At 36.9% G+C, this 20,699-nt stretch overlaps 1 protein-coding gene across 5 annotated transcripts in view; it reads left to right on the top strand.

The window, feature by feature from the left end:
- Positions 1 to 20,699, top strand: part of ANAPC10 (anaphase promoting complex subunit 10) — a 44,902-nt gene that overhangs the window by 7,399 nt on the left and 16,804 nt on the right. For 3 of the 5 annotated variants that reach the window (XM_040582147.1, XM_040582137.1, XM_040582130.1), the window contains exons 2-4: positions 5,219 to 5,335; positions 7,316 to 7,406; positions 8,156 to 8,276. In XM_040582147.1, the coding sequence (XP_040438081.1) occupies positions 5,221 to 5,335; positions 7,316 to 7,406; positions 8,156 to 8,276 (327 nt within the window). In that variant the 5' untranslated portion in view covers positions 5,219 to 5,220. Of the gene's footprint in view, positions 1 to 3,400; positions 3,422 to 5,218; positions 5,336 to 7,315; positions 7,407 to 8,155; positions 8,277 to 20,699 lie in introns of those variants that run through there. The other 2 variants (XM_040582121.1, XM_040582112.1) reach the window with 2 other exon arrangements.

Here is a 20,699-nt window from a genome sequence, read left to right as displayed (position 1 = left end):
TTTAAAAGCTTTAAACCAACAAGGGGCCATCCAAAGAAAATCAGAGCTTGTGAGGGAAAATGAGTAATGTAAGGATGAAAATCAGAGAATCCTTAGGTTTGAAAAAAAGGTATGAAATCCCTTTCTCTTAAGAAGAACGAAAAACAGCCTTATAAATCAGGGATGTTGCAAAAGTGCTGTAATGGTCAGTGCAACCTTTGTTTGGTTTTGATAGAAAAGTTTTAGCCAGGTAATTGCTAAAACTGAATGAAATATGAAGGCAATGCAGTCAGTAATAGTTTAAAAAAAAAAAAAAAAGCAAAGCTAGCTGAGCTTTGATCCCCTGAAAAATTCTGGGGAGGTGGCTTGGGAGGAGAATTTGTTGGTAAGTAGAAGACAATTAAAAACAATGTGCAAACAAACCAAACTAGTTCATTGTCTGTTAAGAACAGTCTGGATCAAACTTGTTTTTGCAATAACCAATGCAGTTAATGAGGAAGGAATATAAGGGGTTTGTCTTGAGTTTTACAGGGTTTCTGCTATTCTCTGGGTCACTGTTAAAAACAAGCTACTGAAATGTCGTCTAAAAATAATGTTTTTGAGGTCGTCTACAGCTGGTTGAAAAATTCCTGTTTGAAGCTGACTTGTAAATAGTTCACTTCTAAACAGGAGTGTCACTAAATGTCTTTCTAGCGGGTTCTGCTTTGAATGTATTTTCATTGTTTTCTGTAAAGGTGAACACGGAATAGATATGTTGCGGAGTTGGAAGGATTGCAAGGATTGTACAGCTCAGAGTCAGAACTCAAAATTATCTTGAGAAGATTGATAGCAGATTGGAAATCAGTGTAATTAAGCTTAGTTAATGGGAACTGAGGGAGGAAGTGAACAAAGGGACGAAAAATCCAAGGCATGAGTAGTGGTAAGGGTATTACTGAACAGCAAACCGTATCCCCAAAAAGTACTTGAGTGCTGCAGTGTATAGGAAATCAAATATTAATCAATAATGTAATGTCCTTTCAAGTAGACAAATGTTATTTTGGTATGTTAACAGATGTGATTAAAGACAAGGGAAGTGATTGCTCTGCTCTAACTAAGGGCCTTAGCTGAAGTGGTATGGCTATTTTTTTAATCATAGTATGCAGATCTCTAGACTCTGCAAGAATATGAGGTTTATAAAACTTGGTTTGAGAGAACCTTGAAAGGCATGGGCACGCTAGTGAAGAAGAAACTAAGCAAATTTGATGAGTGCCCTCACATCTGTAAAAGGGTTGCTATGTGAAGGCTAGTGATTATTTAGTCTTTGAGTTCTCTGGAGCAAGAGAAGAAATAATGCTTGTTTTTAGAAGGTAATACTTAGGTTGGGTGTTAAAGCGAAACATTTGGCTTTTATGTTGACAGAAACGCTGAAGCTGGCATCTGTTGAGGACAATCTGGTCTCTCACAGGTCCTTACAGGTGTGTGTTTAAACAGCCCTGTGTGTACTAACATAGTGGAATTAGAAATTTTAGTTTAAGAAAACTGCTTTGGAATCTGCAAAAGCTTCCTTGAGCCTGGATTTTTATGGAGCTTTAATAGGAAAGAACCACAATGTATCATGCTCTATCTTCTCTTCAGTAGGTTGCAGCAGAGTATGGGTGTGCTTAGTGATGGCTTTGCTTTCAAGTAAGCATTTTTAAAAAAATGTCTTCCGCTGGTGTACTGAGAGTGACCTCTCTGTCTTGATTGTGAAAGGTAGATTGTTGAACTGTTTAAATCCATTCCACTCTGTTTATAAACTGTATGTTTGTTAAAACATTTCTAATGGCTGCTACTCCACAGGGGTGTTATCTAGATAAGAGCAAACTTCTCTAAGGAAGATGCTGAGGGATAAAGAGTTGGGAAGGGAGGGGTGGAGAAGAGCTTAGTTGCTGCCTTGTCTTGATCAGAGGATGTGCATACCATATAGTGGGAAGTGGCAAAATGAAAGTGTGATGTTGCCCATGTCATTGAGACATATATGTTAATGTTGTTCATGAGTAAAGCGGCCTATTAATGATTTTTTGGAATAACTGAATTGGAAAATTGGAGATGCTTCCAGCCAATGGTTCTATAGATGAGGTGTGTCTTTCCATTTTTCAGCACATGTCAAGGAGAAGGGCTTCTAGGCAGATTACTTATTTTTACACAGCCTGAAAAAAATAAGGATTCTCGTTCCATTGCCTCCTTGATCTAAGAAAACATTTTGCTTTGTTATTTTATTGGTGCCTTAAATTGCTTTTAATGGTAAGTATTTGTGTCTTGTGCAAAGTGAGGTACTTCTGCTAGTAAAATGTCCAAAAGTCTCACTTGAGTGAGCTGGCTTGTTGCAGTATTATTTTTCCTTAGTACTGCTGTAAAGTAAAAGCTTTCTGCTCTTAAAATTCTTAGGAGTATTGGGAACCTTCAGCAAAACTATCCGGAATGTATTGTTACTAACTATGCTGGTTAAACAGAAGTTCTGTCATGAAAAGCTGACTTGATTAGTTCAATTCATGAGTTCAAACATAAAAGGCTTTCAGTTTTTCACATTACTAATGTACAATTTGTGGTTGACTTGTGTGTCAGCAGTGGTTTGGAGTTGAAATCTGGATTCTGAGCAGCTTTGCCTGTTAGACAGAAGGAAATGAGCTCGGTTTAAGATAGTAAAAGTTGGATGGCGTTTCTTGCTGTACATTTTTGACCCTCAAAATCTGTGTCTCAAACTTTTGTGAACCAGTACAATACAAATCTTGGCATTTGTGTAGAACTTTCCTGTGTACACTGAAGCTTATAAGACATATCAACTTAATCTTAAGGGATTCTGCATACTTGAAAATTCTAGTAATTTTTTGAAAAAGTATGCATAATCAACTTTCTGAGATGATTAGATGTAAAATGTAATTTCTGTGATTTACCTTATTTTGGTGGGTGGGATGTTTTGTATACACCTTATGTCTTAAGGTTAGGTTTTTTCAGTAATCTGACAATAGCTATTTCTTGGAATGAAGGTGTGACTATCAGACTTGGAGGTTTTTGTTGTTTTTCTCTTGAAGTCAAAATAATGAAGGACTATGAAGACTTGCCAGTGGTGATACTCAAGAGATGTTTTGTATCAAATGGATAATTTAGCCTTACCTTGTGAAGTTTGATTTTCTGTGTATATATTTTAGAGGTGTTAAGAAAGGCATTTTTGGTTTCTATATAAATCTGAGAATTTAACATGAATGCAGCTCAACTTCTCGTAGTTGATTTATTGTCACAAATGTAATAGCACAGTTTGGACTAGTGGGTGATTTGAGCTTTAATAAGTCTGGGAAAAGTCTTCCCAATGCTTAATAAACATATTTTGAATTTTGTTGTAGGATGGGGGTTGGACTAGATGATTTTTTGAAGGTCTGTTCCGTGAATCCAAACCACTCTGAAAAATGTTGGGTTTTTTTTTCAGGTAGCTGTGAACTAAGTGTTTTGTAAGTCTTTCTGAAATTGTTTTACATTTTTAGAAGATTAGAATGCCTTTGTCACTTCTATTAAAGTTGTACTAAGCAGTAACCAGAATAAGTTACTTATGGAAACAGAGGTTTTTGGTGTAGCCAAATCAATAGAGAACAGCTACATTTTAAAGAGTCTATTGTAAATATCTGATAAAGGTTTTAAAACTAAGAATGTAATATTTAAATACAGTGACTAGGAAAGATTTCTGTGCTAGTGTATTGTTATAGAAATGACTAATTAATTGCCTGTCTAATTTTAATAGCTTATTTTTTAACAACTTTTCTGCATGGGCAGGGACTTAAAACATCTTGTTGCATGAAGTTTTTTGATTGGATGGCATTAAGATTAGTATATCTGTGAGTATATGAATATATATGTGGGATTATGTGTAGTGTTAACCTACTTTTTTGAGGATGGTGTTTGAGCAGGACTTTGTGGATTTTTGTGATGCTTGCTGTTGTCAGTACTTAAATTTTACTGTACATGTAACTATTTTTTTCAGATTTTTTTAATGCTAGTCAGGACTGCAGTCTTGTATATGCAAAGGCAGCAAAAAAACCCCCAAACCTGGGAGTCTCTCAAGTCTGTTTGCACAAGAAAAACAAAAAACCCCAAACTTATCCAAGGACCAATAGAAAATGTTTGGTGTGGACAGGGATGTGCACTACAGAATTCGGATTTCCTGTGTCAGACAAGTTTTTAGCTGCAGTGTTGTTGTTACATAGAAAGTCTTGTTTCTGCCTTTTATCAGTTCTGTAGTGGGTAAGGTCTGGATCTTGTGGACGCCAGCCTAGTTGAATACTTCATTTGCTGTCTAGGCAGGAAGACATTCCCCAAGAATAACAGCATAATATGATGTTACACATGTAAACAAAGGATTAGATGTTAACTCTTAATTCCCTGGCTCTTGAGTGTTTTACATTAAAATTTAAACTTTAATGTAGTTCCTTCCATGGAACTTAAGCTTCTTTTGGAATTTTTTCTTTTTTAAAAAAAGTCTAGGGAGTAGTAAAGTGCTCCATAATATGTGAAATCCAGCATGATTATGTTGTATGTGTAGCAGTAGTCTAGGTGTTGAGGCTGAATGTGGTAACTTGAGCAGTGCAAGTCACAGATTAATGATTCCAGATGAAGTTAAGGAAGTGGACCATGGGTAAATGTGTTAATGATGAATCCCTACCAAATTAGACACTACTCAATTTGAACTCTCATTTCCTGTTCTTAAGGAGAAGCATCTCCAGGAGGACAGGTTTGCTCTAGCTTCTGATTAGACTTCTGAACTTACAGGTTAAGAAAACCCTTTAAGTGTATGTGAAGGGGAAACGAATTTGTATTGCTAGCCTTTAAATCAACAAGATCTGTTTTAATTTCTTAAAAACAAACAAAAAAGTAAAAAAAAAAACCCCACCCTGAAACCCTGACTAACTCTGTGTGTATGCATTAGAATGTACAATATGTCTTATAATTGTTCCAAGTTTGTATTGAATTTTTAAGGACACAAAATTGAGATGTATGTGGAACCTTTTATTTAAAGATATAATTTTTTTACTTGTATTTTGTTATCTACATAAATAAAAGATTCTACAGACATGTAAAAATGTATATGTATACATGTATGAAGCACATATTCTGAAGACTATATGTAAGTGTAAGGCCAAAGAATTAAAGTGTCTATATGAATGAACATAACCCTTTAATTTTCCCATCAAGCTAAAAATGTATCAACTAACTCATTGTTTTCTTTTACTAGAAATGACTACCCCAAACAAGACACCACCTGGTGCTGATCCAAAGCAGTTAGAGAGGACTGGTACTGTTAGAGAAATAGGCTCACAAGCAGTTTGGTCTCTTTCATCCTGTAAGCCAGGTAAAAGCACAACAAATAATGTAAAAAGCTGAATGTACACTTTTGTTATTAGGATATATAATGGTTTACGTTTTGATAAGAAAACACACATACAGAGTGTAGCAGTAAAACTGCTGGTAGTATAAGGGTAGCCACTTACGTGGTTTAACCCTGGCCAGCAACCAAGCACCATGCAGCCACTCACTCACTCCCCCCAGCCCCCCCAGCAGAATAGGGGAGAGGATCAGAAGAGTAAAAGTGAAAAAACTAGTGGGTTGAGATACAGTTTAATAGATAAAGCAAAAGCTGCACATGCAAGCAGAGCAAAACAAGGAGTTGATTCACTACTTCCCATCAGCAGGCAGGTGTTCAGCCATCTCTAGGAAAGCAGGGCTCCATCATGTGTAATGGTTACGTGGTTACAAACACCATAATGCCAAATGTCCCTCCCTTCCTACTTCTTCCCCCAGCTTTACATACTCGGTATGACATCCCATGGTATGGAATATCCCTTTGGCTAGTTTGGGTCAGCTGTCCTGGCTGTGTCCCCTCCCAGTTTCCTGTGCCCATTCAGCCCTCTTGCTGGCAGGGCCGGAGAAACTGAAAAGTCCTTGACTTGGTATAAACATTATCCAGCAACACCCAAAACCATCAGTGTGCTGTCAACATTGTTCTCACACCAAATCTAAAGCACAGCACTGCACCAGCTACTAAGAAGAAAGCTAACTCCAGGACACCACTATGAAGGATTTGTGCCTAGTCTATATTTGATGCAATATGAAAGTGATAATTACATCAGAAATATCCTACAATGAGGAAATATCTCGTATTAACAAAACAGATGTTTTACTGATTTTTATACCGATTTAGTTTTTTTTACTTGCACAGTGAACAAACACAACCATGTGAGCAGAAACATACCCAGCACTGTGCAATCGTTACTATGCTTTGGCATTTTTCCTGGGTATCGTCAGTTTTTGACTTAGAAAAGCCGTGCAGCTGGATGACCTAAACATTCTGTCTGAACTTTGTGTGGGCTTGGCTATTATATTGTAGCTCTCTAAATCCTGCAAGTGAAACGGGACTATTGTAAATGGTCTTGAGGTGCAGTTAATGATAGCTTATACCTGCTCAAAATACCTGAAAATCTGTATTCTTTCCATCTGAGGTGGGTGAGTTGCTATTTCAGAAATATCTGCTGGGAACTGATCTGGTATCTTGCTGCAGCCTACAGTCAATGATCCCTTTATGCCACCATATTGAGCTCACGTTGAATGGCTTCGGTCTGATGTTCTGGTGTCCTGGAGAAAAATACCATAGTTTAGTTGCTTCAGAGTGAAGACAGTTTTTTGTAGCAGATGAAACTTAAACAGCTGAATTAAAACTGCAGCTAATGTGGGCAAACAAAGGCATGTGATTACTCAAAAGACAAATAATGAGGGAATGGAAAAAAGATTTGGAGTTGTTTCTTCTAATGTGGCAGTATTAACTTTCAGGAATACTGGTTTTTGCATCTATTTCTTGTTCTAGTCACCAACTTGAAAAGGTACAAATATTTCAGGAGAATATTTGAAAAGAAAATTTTGCATTTGGCTAAAATTTTACAATAAACAAATGGTCTCTGATAACAATTTTCCTTTAGTTCAGCAGTTAGATTATAGAATATGTGGAAAAGCTTAACCATTTGGTATTGTTCTTGCAATTAGTATGAATTACTACTTAACCATTTGATATTCCAGGACATGTTGAATGATTTCAAACCCCACAGACTTCAGCAAGAGATAAGAATATAAAGACACTCAAGCAATGAACTTTGACAGATTCCCACATCGCAGTTTTGGTCACAAAACCATAGGCAAAACTCAGCTATCTAGAAATATTTCCTTATGTTAAAACTGAGGATACATCCTTTGGTTTGTAATAGCTGAAGAAAAGTTGTATCTGTGGTGCCTGCATCACAGAAATGGGATATTCAAGACTATTACATTTTCTTTTTCTTAGGATTTGGAGTGGATCAATTACGAGATGATAATCTAGAAACTTACTGGCAGTCAGATGGATCACAGCCTCATTTGGTGAACATCCAATTTAGGTATTAAAAATTACTCTGTATGGGTTAGGGTGTTCTGTGTAACTTTGTATTTATTACTGTTCACCAATATAGGAATTCTGGAAGTGCAAGGACTCCAGGGTTAATCCTGTTACCCAACTGGTAAGAAGCCAGTTAGATAGTGTTTATAAAAACGAGGATTGCAAATGTTATGGTTACTGAATGCCTAAATAAGGAACAAAAAGGAATGGTTTTATGTATGTAATTTGTAACAGTTTCAGTTACCTTCCTAAGGTGACATTTTTGTCCTGACTTTCTGTCTTTGAGTGTAATTTGAAGGGTAGGTTTGAGAAACCTTTTCTTGTTCTGTTCTGTGTAGGATGCTTTCAGTCTTTTTTCTTTAACCAGACTCTTTAAGATGAGGTGAGAAGTTTGTCACCTTTTTTTTTTTTTATTTGCTTTCTGAAGGACTCTTTGGTATAGTAATAGAGCCCATATTTGATAAGCTAAACATGCTTTATCACATGAAAGTTGGCATTTGGCCTTTTGTTGTATTTTGTGTTATACTGACACTTCTGAAGGCAGACAAAGGGGAGCAGGGAAAATCAACTCTGTGTGCATAGCAATGTGGAAAAACACCTAGCTGCTTTAACAGTGGAGTTCTTATAAATCAGTAGACACACTTGTGTTAAGTTTTAGAACATTTCAATCCTTAGGTTTTTGCTAGTTTGTAATAACTATCCTGAATGTTTTCCTGTATGATGCTTACATAGCTTTTTTGCTTCTTGCAGAAGAAAAACAACAGTGAAGACATTATGTATTTATGCAGACTACAAATCTGATGAAAGTTACACTCCAAGCAAAATCTCTGTCAGAGTAGGAAATAATTTTCATAATCTCCAGGAAATCCGGGTAGGTCAATGGTGCTTTGCTTTCTGTCTTAAAATAGTCCTCTCTCATTAGGACATCTGATGTAGTAAAATTGTTTTTGGAGGTAAAATATGACCTTGTGCTTGGAAGGGGGGAAATGGCTGGGTTAATTTTGATACTTGCTTTTAGTTTTTATCTTGCAAATTTACTAGGCTGGTTTCTGTGGTTTTCTTCAGGGTCCGCTACCAACATGGTTCTAGAACAGACTTGATATACCTGTAATGGAATAAAAGACTGAGGTTTTCTAGAACAGGGCTGTTAAAAATGGTTAAACGCTGATCTCGCTTAAAATATCTGCAAACCCTATGCATTGCATATATCAAAAGGGAAACTTAGCTTTTAAATACTTAGATATTTAGACTTAACTCAAATTCATGCGTTTTTTATTTTATGAATGGGTTGTTCGCTATTGAGCCTCACTAGGAATCAGAATTTAAAACTACAGGTTTTAATTATGGCTGTGTATGGTGCATATATGTCTTTGGAGTCTGGATTTCATTTTTGGGAAGCTGCGTGCATCTGGGTCAAAGCTTACTTTGACACCCTGGCAAAAAGAAACTGGGACACAAAGCCTAATAATGAGTTATCATCAGTTATGCAAAGGTTGCTTGTTTTTTGCTGGTTAGAGAATCTACTACATATTTGTTAATAATAGTTGACTCTAGCCACTACTGATGGTGAGAGCTAGCAGAATTGCAACACTCGCTTTACCATAACGATCTACAAAGCATGCAAGATACCAATTAAAATGGGTAAGTCTAATGTAAATTATGGTCAGATGTGTTCATAAATGATGTTTTACTTATAAGTATCATTTCTAATCTTTTGCAGTGTGGTTTTTTTATACTGGACAGTCACTGAGATGTAGAAATTTTGGAACAGATTCAGTGTTCTTGTTTTTAACAATGAGGCAAAATCCAGTTTCCATTTCTGTAGATATGACATTTGATGCTAAAGACTTCGAATGGGACATAGATTTGTAGTGTGTTGTGAATGTTTTTATTTACGTAAGTGTAATAGTCAAAACAGTGGGTTTTTTTTCATGGTGACACTTCTAGCTCGGAAAAGTTTCTTTGATGGAATAACTGAGATCAGATTTGAGTTCCTGTAACTGTTTAGTTTTGCTAGCCTTTTAGTAAGTGGTAAAAGCAGATTTTAAATAATCCATGATATTTGTAGAAACTTACCTTGTGAACTACTCATGAGCAGGTATCTTTGCTAATTATGAGTTACAGTAGCCTCATGTTTCAGACTGCTCTTCTCTGAAGCTCAGCAGCTACTGCTATATTGGGAGGGTTCAACTTTCCTCCCTTATGGCAGGTATTACAGTAACAGAAGGCTTAGGATGATGAGGAAAAGGGAGGTGCTAAATAGTGGTTTGATTTTTTACTTTTGGGATTTTTGTTTTCACCTTTTTCAGTGTTTGAAGTCCCAGCAAGAGCAACTAATAAGTAGGTTTTAGATGCAGTGGGAATGGAAAGTGTAATAAACACGTATGCCTCTGTTACATATCTATATACTGTGAATGATCTGTGATCTCTCAGGTGTTGACCTACACTTTATCCTAAATCTTTTTTTTAAATTAAATATTCTTTTGAAAGAAATGAATCATCACATTACTTTGACCTTAATCAGCTGCAAATTCTGTCTTAATCGTAACATAGCAATTTGGGAATTGCACATTTTTTAACAGTAACAGCAGATCATCTTTTCCTTGTTGGGCTGTGGGTGTGTTTTCCGAGTGTCCACTAGATGTCATTGTTGTCTGTAATTAGCAGTTTGATTTTTGTGCTTGTCCATTCTTTCAGTTATCCTTTTATAATAATGTTTAGTGCAGGATTATACATGTAACTGCAATAGCTTAAGTTTCTTATACAGTGGTAAACTTCCACTTTTGAGGATATAGTCTTGTTAAGGTTCTATAGAAACAATAACTTATAATAATAATGTATAATAAGCTTATTCTATTCAGTCTTAGGCAGTTTCTCAGGCAGTATTTCTTTGGCTATTTCCTTGTTAAACACAGGATTTTACACATAATGTACTTGGTTAAAAAGGGCATTTCTAAATTAAACAAGTTACTAGTATCTTTTATAGTATATTAATATGACTGTAATATGTTGCATGAGAGCAGTCATTCTTATGCATACCACATGCTCGTATGCTTTTTTTATTTCAAAACTGAGACGAAATTACGGTCAAGCTGCTTAATGAGATACAATACTTCAGTGCTGTAAAATACTAGTGACTAACTTTGTCACCACTGTGATGTTAAATATGGATATCAATTGTCATATTTCTTAAACTGTTTGATACTTGGGTTGTTACTTAAATTTTTCTTCAATCCTGAAACTTTCTCTTTCCTTCAGCTTCTCTGACACATAGGCAGGTTGTTAAAACAGTGTGAACAGTTATGAGCTCTTCAGAGAAATCTGCTTAATTATACAGTGATTCCATTGGCTTCAGGACTGATTAACTGGGTGGAAAATCCAGCTAAATGATTTTATATTTTTCCATGGATGCTTGCCCAGCTCATAGTGTCTAATGAAAGTTCTGTGATGTGGGGTTTTTTTTAATGGTCTAACTTTCAAAATAATGCAATGTGCTGTTAGGCTTGTTTTTATCACTAATATAAGATTAGCTTTAGTTTGTCTAGTATGCAGGCATGTTCTTTTCGGAACGTAAGATGAAATTTTCTGAATAAAAGTTTTGGTGGGTTTTTTCCCCCTCTGAGAAACAAGTCATTTGTACCCCATTATATGGGTGAGGATAGCTGTCATAATCTGGCAGTATTATTCCCTTGCTCGGCTGAAGGAACTACAGTTAAGATGTGTGCAGTAAGCCGCCTCTTCCAACTTAAATGCCTTTTTATTACAGCTGTCAAGCTTGAAGAGCAGATATTTCCTCATTTCCAGTCTCAGAATTCCCCCACATAGTGGTGCAAACAGTCTGGATGGTAGTCCGTAGAGGCACTTCTGGAACAGTATCCAGACTCTTCAGTATGTGATTTAAATTATTACACTTTCTCACAATGTGAAAATAACTTGCCACAAAGGATGTGAGTGAAATCTTGGCTGCAAGAGATCTCTGGTCTCTTCAAATAATGGTCACCAGCTTGTTGCCTTCCAAGACATTTAGGTCATCAGCAGTTCATCTTGTCATGAAAAAATTAAGTGTTGTAATGCTAAGTGCAGATAGGGTTTTGGGTAATAATCACCTAGTAGTTTCAATCGCTTCTGCTGTCAGCCTATAATGTAGGGCCTTTACACAGCAAAGCAAGACACCTGTAAACTCTTATAAATCCAAAGATGAAGAACTGGCTAACACAAGACATTGGGAAAGTGTGGGTCAGACTTTCTAGAAATAGTTAGTCATCACATTAGTTCACATTGAGAAGCCACTGCCGCTTAATTTCCAAATTAAAGTTGCTTTAAGAGCCAGAACCCCTCCTGAAAGAGACAAAGTTTTCTGCTGTGCCTTGTAGAGGACTCGACAACAGAATGTGATGTACATGTCTTGGCTCTAACTAGGTAAGATGCAACTAGACAGGTATAATTTCCTTCCTGTCCCAGCAGGAGTTAATTCCTCCAGCATGCTTTTGGATATCTCATGCTTTTTGATTTGGAGTAGGACGTGTTTTTCATTTAGTTGTTTGTGTAGTTCAGAGAAACTGGGAAGCTTTGTCATAGGACCAAACCTTTGCTAGCATGTGGCATTGCTTTTTGTAAGCAATCTGAAAAACAACGTACAGGTAATAATAATCCACATGGCAGGTAAGATGTATTAAAGTTCAGGCCTAAAAGGAAATGATCAGAAATAACCCACTGAAGGGGGAACAGGAAGCCTCTGGCTGGGAGAGTGTGCTCCCTATGCAGTAGAGTAAATATGCAGATAGCATCGCGGCTCTGTGTAACCTAGTTAAGCAAGGTGTTTGCTCTTGGCAAGCCATTAAGTCTGAAGCAAGGCTCATGGAACAGGGTAACTCCCCTGGTTAACAACCTTCATAGGCGTGCCGTGCTCTACCACTACGCAGGGAAGGATGGCCCTTAGGTAGGAAAAAAGACAGTTCGTCACTGGAGGTCCTGTGTAGTAAACTTTGCATCAGAGTGATACAAAGTATTAAACATTGTTTTGGAAGAGCCATGCTTTATTTAACTGACTTGCCCAATGCTTTTCTTCTGGAACAAAAGCCTACTTGGCCTTTTCAACAAGACTCGGTTCTGCAGATGACTTTGAAGATTCAGGTGAGAGCCCTTAATACACCTCTCCTGGCAACAGTGTGAGTCCTTTGTTTCAGCTTTTTGTTGTCTTTAGTTGAATTGCTGTCAACTTTGTTTTCAGTTTGTTTTCTAGCCCTTTTGGTCTTGCCTGGTGTTTTGTAACCAGGTACTCCAGAGCTGTGGCAAGCGCAGCATTCTCCCTGGTGGCATGGTGTTGTGGCCAAGCACCACGGACAGGGCCGCTTCTTCACTGTTTTAAGAGATTCTGCACTAGAACAGGGAATTATCAACCAGAGGAATGACAAAACTGGGAAGCCTTTCTGAGAGGAAGTTAAGGAAGTCTGACCCAATTGTAATCTTTCTATTCCCGTAATGTCCAGTGATTGTAGCGGAGAGGCTGGACTTTCCTAGATGTTTTCTGAAACTCAGCAGGTGGCAATCTCAACCTGTTTTCTGTATGTGGAGTAAACTTAGATACCGAGGAACAGTTAGGTGCTGACTTGTTGCAAGCTAATGAATCAAGAAAATGTACTGCTTCAGAGTCTCTGATCAGACATCTCAAAGGTGCATTTTAAACTGCTTTCTTCTGAAGATGGAGTACTGAGTTGTTACTGCTTTATTTAGATTCCTGACTAGGCTTCAAGTACTTTGGTTAGAATCATAGAATAATTTAGGCTGGAAAAGACCTTTAAGATCATAAAGTCCAACCACTAACCCAAGACTGCCAAGTCCACCACTAAACCATGTCCCTAAGCACTTCATCTAGATGGTTGTTTTGAATGCTTCCAGGGATGGTGATTCCACCACTTCCCTGGGCAGCCTGTTCCAATACTTGACCATCCTTTCAGTGAAGAAATTTTTCCTAATATTCAATTGAAACCTCCCCTGGTGCAATTTGAGGAAATAATGCTGATGTTTTCTTCCATATAAGGAAAGATGCATTTCTGACCCGTAATTATTGCTTGGGTTCAGAATGTCAATTAAAAATATTGTCTGCTTTCTGCAAAGTACACTTAATACTAAGAAAAGACTGAGTAAGCTTTAGTTTTATAGAATTTCAAACTGTATTCTGTCTTATCTGTGTCTGGGATGTTCTGCAGATTAGGTCATCTCATAAGCTTGTTCATTTTGATTGTTACCTTGCTGCTATGCTAGTTGGGTATGGATTTAATTCATCAGGATGTAGATGGTACCTGTTCCTTACGTCAAAAATTTACCAGTACTGGAAATCTGCAAACCAGGGGAGTAGAATGATCTGCTGGTATTGGTTAGTTATTAAGCCTTGTGTTTGATGTCAAGGGTAGTAGTCAAGTTTAGGAAGCAGGGTGATTTCCATTTGATGTGGATTTGTACTCCACATTTCCACTTCCAGAAGAGAGGATATTTTGTGAGTCACCAGCTGGGGTCTTCATATGAACCTCTCTCTACAAAAGAAAGGCTAATTAAATGGCATAGCATCACTGTTCCATGCTATCGTCATCATCAGGGTAGATGATATGACCTGCTCATTGTTCTTATGCTTATGGAAATCAACTAATACATGCTTGGAACTGTGGAAATTATGAACAGGATTGCAGTTTTCCTGCTTTTTGTACCCTGGAATGAAAATACGTTGGAATGGAGCTTACTATGCAGTCGTGAGAAATGCAGTTGTTGAAATAGGCTTTTGTGCATATGAGTTACATGTATACAAATAGAAATCCATATTAGATTCAGAAGAATTCTGAAGAATGGAAGATTATTTTGGTCCACACATCATAAAATTGTTACGCATTATCTTACCTTGCTGTGAAATGCTGCTTTAAAGAGAAATAAACATGTCTTCTGTTGGGTCTTAGAGGAAAAAAAAAAGAGGAAAATTAAACATTGGGTTTTTTTATGCTGTGGTATGTGTTGTGTGTAGAAAAATATTCTTGTTTTGTATCCCAGCATTCAAAAACAATTCTATGAAGGAACCTTTTCTTGCCACAGAGGGACTCAATTAGGCAAGGGTACATTAAAGAGGCCCTGTATTTTTAATTCTGTCAGTCTGCCTTTACCTTCTGAAGCCGAGGAAAAGCCATGTAAAAGAAAGTGGCAGCAGCTCCATGGAAGGCAGGAACTTGATGAAGTACAGAGCTTTCATCAAGGGAACTCAAGTACATGGAGGCTAGGAACTGATTGAAGCACAAAATTTTACATGTATGTGAAAGCCTTGCCTGGAATTATAACCTTTTTCATGATAGTTCAATCTAAGTCCCACTGTGGAAAAGGAATTAGAAAACGTGTATGGTTTTCCACGTAAAGTGAAAGAGCTTTCCTCTCCACTGCCAATGAGAAAAAGACAAAATAATTTAATAATCAAATTGACTCTACCTTATGTTGTGCTGTGTAATACCTGCTTTGTGTAGGGAGTGTTTGGTTACGTCATTTCACCTCTTCTCTCTGCATGAAGTTCTAGTGGGTGGATTTCAAGAGATTTATCTTTTACTTCTATCAAATACTTTTCTGGTATGGATGGCTAAAAGCTTCAGATAAAAAAAGAAAGCACATTATCAATGCAGGGAAACTGTCATCCAATATGATGAAAGAATTTTTCATAAACTTTAATGCAAGCCTCCAGTATTGTATTCTAATAATACTATCAACAAATTCTGGTCCTTTCTCTGGCAGACAGGAGCAGTTGCAGATAGTGCTCTGTGTGGGAGAAGGAGAGTGCCAAATAATTGAAGTGTTTATATTGGTGTTTTTTTCAAAAAGTAGGTTAGTATTGTGGCCTTACAACAAGTAAAAATTGGTATGGGAAACCAAAAATTTAAACAAGTGTATTTTCCAACACTTTTGAAGCATGTAGGATGATAATACTGTTGTAGAATGGTAATAATATTAGTCATCTTGTAGGAAGGTTAAGTGATTTGTTTGTCTGTGCAGATTGCCTATGGTATTGAACCAATATGTCAAGTCAAAGCCCACTTTGGGTTGTGTCCAGTTTATACCTAACTGACTGAAACCTGTAATTGTGATGTTCATTGGTACCAGATTGTGAATGTTTTGACATTCTTGTTCTGAGTGAGTTCTTTCTATAATTGCCTGGTTTGCACTGGTAAAATTTCAGTCTACCTAAAAAAATATATTTATATATATTCCACAAAGCCAAGGTAAAGCATCATACACACTTTTATATATAAAAGTTCCTACTTCAGTTAAGCCAAAATAAAGCACTCCCCCTTCCAGTCCCTAAAACCTGTTGTTCCTGTTTGTTCATCAGTTGGTTATACTAACTCAACTTTTCTTGGTAACGCTATTTGTTGTCAGTGGTGCTTTAATATTGATTAAAATAGCTATTAGAGATTTCATATACTGTGTATACTTCTGTGTTGTTCACCAGATTTATTGATTTGTGGAATCCATATTTCCTCATTGATTATCTCTTGATTGTCTCCTATACTACAGACTGCCCAGATGGTTTCAGTTGGCTTTTTGTTTTTTGCAGTATCTGTAGAATACCCAAAGTGGTAGAATACAGCCATGAAAGATTGCTGGTTTTCCATGATAGTTTCTTACCTTCTTTATATCCCAGAAGAATTTGTTCATGAAGACTTGAATAATGAAGAGCCGTGTACTTATAGACTAGCACCTTTACCAATCCTAACTAGTAAAAAGGAAGAATCTCTTCTTTGCAAGAATACTTTGTATGAAGGGTGAAGTGAGTTACATATATGTGTTAATGAAAGGTCTGTGAAACAAGGGTCTGTCACTTCTCTTTGCACATTTTGTCAGTGGCATGGCTGTGCTGCTGACCTACAAAAGATCTAGCAAGTGCTGTGGAATAGTCCTTTTTTTTTTTTTTTTTTTTAAAACCAATAACTGCGGCTGATTTCCAACACCCCCTTCTGGCTTTTGTGAAAGCATTTTATGTTGCCTTTAACCCTTAGTGCTACATATAGCATGTCTTTGTTTCTTTTAAACTGTAGCTCTTTCTTTTTAATGCCCGGATAGATCAGAGATGCTGATCTCTCTCTTTGATATCATTACCAAACTTTTGGAGCTCCTAGAGGGATCAGTCAAATGTCTGTGTTGTTTAGCTCCTAGGAATTGGTCCAAATATGTATATTTAGGTACAATAAATCATATATATTTAAAACAGTAGTGCCCCCCACCCGCCTTTCACTCCCTGAAATTCAAGTTGTAATCAAATTTACGTGCTATCAGGCTGAGGGAAGAAAAGCATCTTATTCTTTTACATGCCCAAAATGTAGTGAAAATCCCTGTGGACAGTCGTGTTTACAAGGGTAACTGTCTGCATTCAATTGTGGGTTATAAAAGTGCTTGCTTGAATAAATACACTGAGCTATCAGACAGAACAACCAATAGTTGGGTGGACTAATTGACCTTGTCAGTAGAATAGAAACACTTGCAAATAAAATTCCCATTGCCAGCAAATTTGCAACTGGAAACCCCTGAAGAAACTGTGTATATCCTCTAACTATTGTGGAATGCAATGATTCAAGCAGCAGACATTGGTAAAGCAGACAGCTTTACTTTGGCTTTGTGGAATATATATATTTTTTTTTAGGTAGACTGAAATTTTACCAGTGCAAACCAGGCAATTATAGAACGAACTAACTCAGAACAAGAATGTCAAAACATTCACAATCTGGGTGGGGGGTGGGGTAGTAGTGGGGAATAATTAACTAAGAAAGTTTTATATACAAGCATTTTTCAGTGATCTTTTTTTGTGGTATGAGGCTACATGCGTTCACCAAATCATCAAGCAGTTCACTTCCCACATTGAGTTATGTTTTCTAACAATTGCTATTACTTTTACCACATCTCAGGTCCCCTTGTATTACTTGTTTTGCTGGTGTGCTTTTATTATAATGTACTCCTTTCAGAAAAGGCAAAGATGTTTGGCTAATAACTACAGCATGTTGTAATGAGGGTGGAGTAAGTTTGTCATTCTACAGCAATGGTTAGCTTACATGAATGTCATGTCTATAACTGTGCATACTGTGGCAGTTTTATATTTTTTAATATATTCAAATTGCATAACACTGGAAAAGAATCGCAGTAAATAGCAGAGTATCTGGTCTTCCAATCAGATGGAACCATTTTTTACTTTACCAGTGATGAGTCACGTGTCTTCTTAAAAAAAGGAAATATTTTACTCCAGAAATAAGTCTTCACAAATGAATTACTCATGTATCAGAAATTTCCTTTTAAAAAGTTGGACAATGTCACGCAGGTGGAGGTAGTATTTTAGAAAAAAAAAGCAACAGTAGAAGACATAACAGGCTTTGCTGTGTACTATAAAAACACGGTTTTATTTTGGTTAGAAAACAAAACAGGAAAAATGGCATTTGGGAAAAAAGTCTGAAAAACAGTCTAGTCAGCTGCTGAATAAACTTCATAGATGAAGGTTTAAAAAAAGCACCAAGATTTGTAAAAGGCGGGGGATAGTGTATTTCACCTTAAGTAAGGGACAATGTGTAATAAGGGATTTTGTGGTTTTACAGCTCGGTGCATGTGTTTGAAAGCTGTTCTCTCAGCAACGTGGGTGGCAGGTTATGCTACCATATAACGTATTGTAGTTGGCTCTCCACACTTGTCAGGGTTAGCGTTCAACCATTCGGAAAATTTTCCCATTGTTCTATCATGTGAACCAAGGCTAGTGTTGAATTCCCAATAACCTTCTGCAGGAAAAAGAGGTTTAATTAGAAAGTTTGAAATTTGATTACTTCTGTTATTGTCTTAATGTACTTCTCTCTAATTTAGGTACTTATCTGCAAATGCAATCACTTTTTGCTCAGAAAGATGAAAAATAAACTTAACACTGTACTGCAGTTGCTTCAACACTTTTAAAAGAAAACTTGTATACTCAGTTCTGTCTTTCTTCAGCATTAACACTCTATTTCCATCTTAAACATGTTTGCTTTAGATGGATCATAGCTTTTGGCAGCTACTGCATTTTTAGCAAATAATACTGTTTCTAGTAAGAGTTGCAAAAAAAAAAAACACACAAAACTTTGTGTGAGGTCCTTGTAAACTGAACCTTGGGAACGTTATGTTATTTCTGTATTTTCCCTTTTGTGCTGCTTCTCTGTTTGTGTCAGGGTTATAAATTACATTGCTTGAACTAGAGAATTAAAAACATTTTATTTTGTGATTCCTGTAATTTAAAAAGAGAATGTTTGTTTTATGTGTTGGGGATTTTTTTTTTGTTTGTTATTTTGTTTTTACCTGTTATTTCAGAGGCTGGCACACAGAGAAATAAGCAATTATGGTATTGAAATTCCATTGTGCCAGCACCTCCAGGGCATAATCCAAAAAAAACAGAAAACCCGCCTGCTGGGTTGTATGCAGTATGCTTCTGTGAACATCAATGTCTGCTGTTCACACATCATTTTTTACTAAAAGTTCCTGTTGGAATAAAGGTTCTGTGTTTGGAGAGTGTACTGGGATATTTGTTGGTCAATGGTTTTTCAAAGTTTTTAGGGATCTCTAATTACAGTTTACCAATGTAGGCTCACTAGATACTTCTTTCAGATAATCATTAATGCTTCAGAAGCAAGAGAAAAAGGCAGAGATTTGGTTTTGGCAACATAAAAAAGGTATCAAGAGTGAGCTTGATGTTCTTCCATTCATTTAAGCGTTCTGCTTGAAGACTGAACATGGGAGTGAGGAATAAGGTGGGTGGGTGGAAGGGGAGATGATAGCATCATAGAAAAGACTCAAACACTTAGTATCCCTGCTTCAATATTTTAACCCCTTCCCTTCCTTACCCCTCCCCCTGCCCCCCCCTCCTTTTTAATGCAAATGTGTTGTCCAGTCGACATTTGAGAACAGTACGTGTGCATCCAGCATTACAGTTTGTACTGGGTTTCAATGTGCAGGCTCATCTGGAATGCCTTCATGGTGCTCAGTCAGATCACTCCTCTCAGTTGATCGGAATTCGTTTTAACTGTAGTTACAAAACATGTAATACTACTCACTTGCAAGCCATAGTGTGTAGCAACATTTGTTTTCTCATTTGTTTTCAATCTCTCTGCACTTGGGCATATTGTTGGAGACCATGGTAGGCAAACTGTTTAATGCAGGGACAGATGATTAGTTTCTAGTCTTTTGCTAGATTCATAAAAGTTAAGAGAAAAGGAAATTATTCTAAACCAGATTATAAAGTTCAAGCTAGGTAATGTGTGATAGATTACCATGATACTTAAGATAATTATCTATTTATCTTACTGAATAAACACTGCTAAAGTCCTTCTACTCGTATAATTGCCAGTGGCAAATGATGTCAGTGGATGCCTGCCAGTACAGAAATTACACTTTTGGTTGTCTATCTAAAAAAAAAAAAAAGTGCAGACTGATTTCACCTGTAGGTTGTTTTCTTTGGTTCCTACCCTCCTCAAGTGCAGTTAAGATCATGTCATGTGACCACATAGCTACATACATGTACATGTGTTTCTTTTTCCTTCAGTGAAGTAATTGCAGACATGTATGTCTTTCATTTTTGCTGTTATCAGTATGGTAATGGACTATTTCTTAGGTATAGGTTATCTTAATTTCTTTTTCAGATTAAAGCATAATGCTTTTCTGCCCAGGTGTGGTTGTCTGTTAAACAGCAGATTACTTATGAGTTTATCTTACTGCTTTTATACCTTCTTGTGAACAAATATGCTACAATCCATTGCAGGAATTGGGTCAACAGGTTGTTTGAGCACAGAATTAGATTTTTTTGATCACTAGGGGAATGCCTGCAGTCTGAATTTCCATACAATGTTAATTGCTGTAACAACATCATGTATCCCTTTTAGTTTTACTTGCTTGTAAAGATCTGAAGGAAAGCTTCTGGTAACAATTTTAATTGTGTGTGTTCCCAAGGGTAAATTGCTGCATGGATTGGCAGTTAGGGTTTTTTTTTCTTTGAAAGTTTGAAGTAGCTCCTGGTCACATAAGGTTTCAAGGTTTGAGCTAAGGAAAGCTGAAAATCTTTGCCGCCTTTGTTTGCCTGCTGTATCATTTATTGGCTTTTGGGGAAGTGCAGGGGGAGTGATGAATATTCTGGGAGGAATTCACACACCTGACTTTACCAGTCATTTAGCAGAGTAGGAAGGTAGGTACCATTGAAGAAACTGGAACAAGGGACTCTAATGTCTAGTGAGTGGCATGTTAGGGAGGAGGTCTTGGAGAAGTGTTTTCTGGT

Source organism: Falco naumanni, chromosome 1, assembly GCF_017639655.2.
Source record: "Falco naumanni isolate bFalNau1 chromosome 1, bFalNau1.pat, whole genome shotgun sequence".
NCBI classification, from domain to species: domain Eukaryota; kingdom Metazoa; phylum Chordata; class Aves; order Falconiformes; family Falconidae; genus Falco; species Falco naumanni.
Note: the sequence above shows the minus strand (reverse complement) of the source record. Positions and strands in the feature narration are given on the sequence as shown.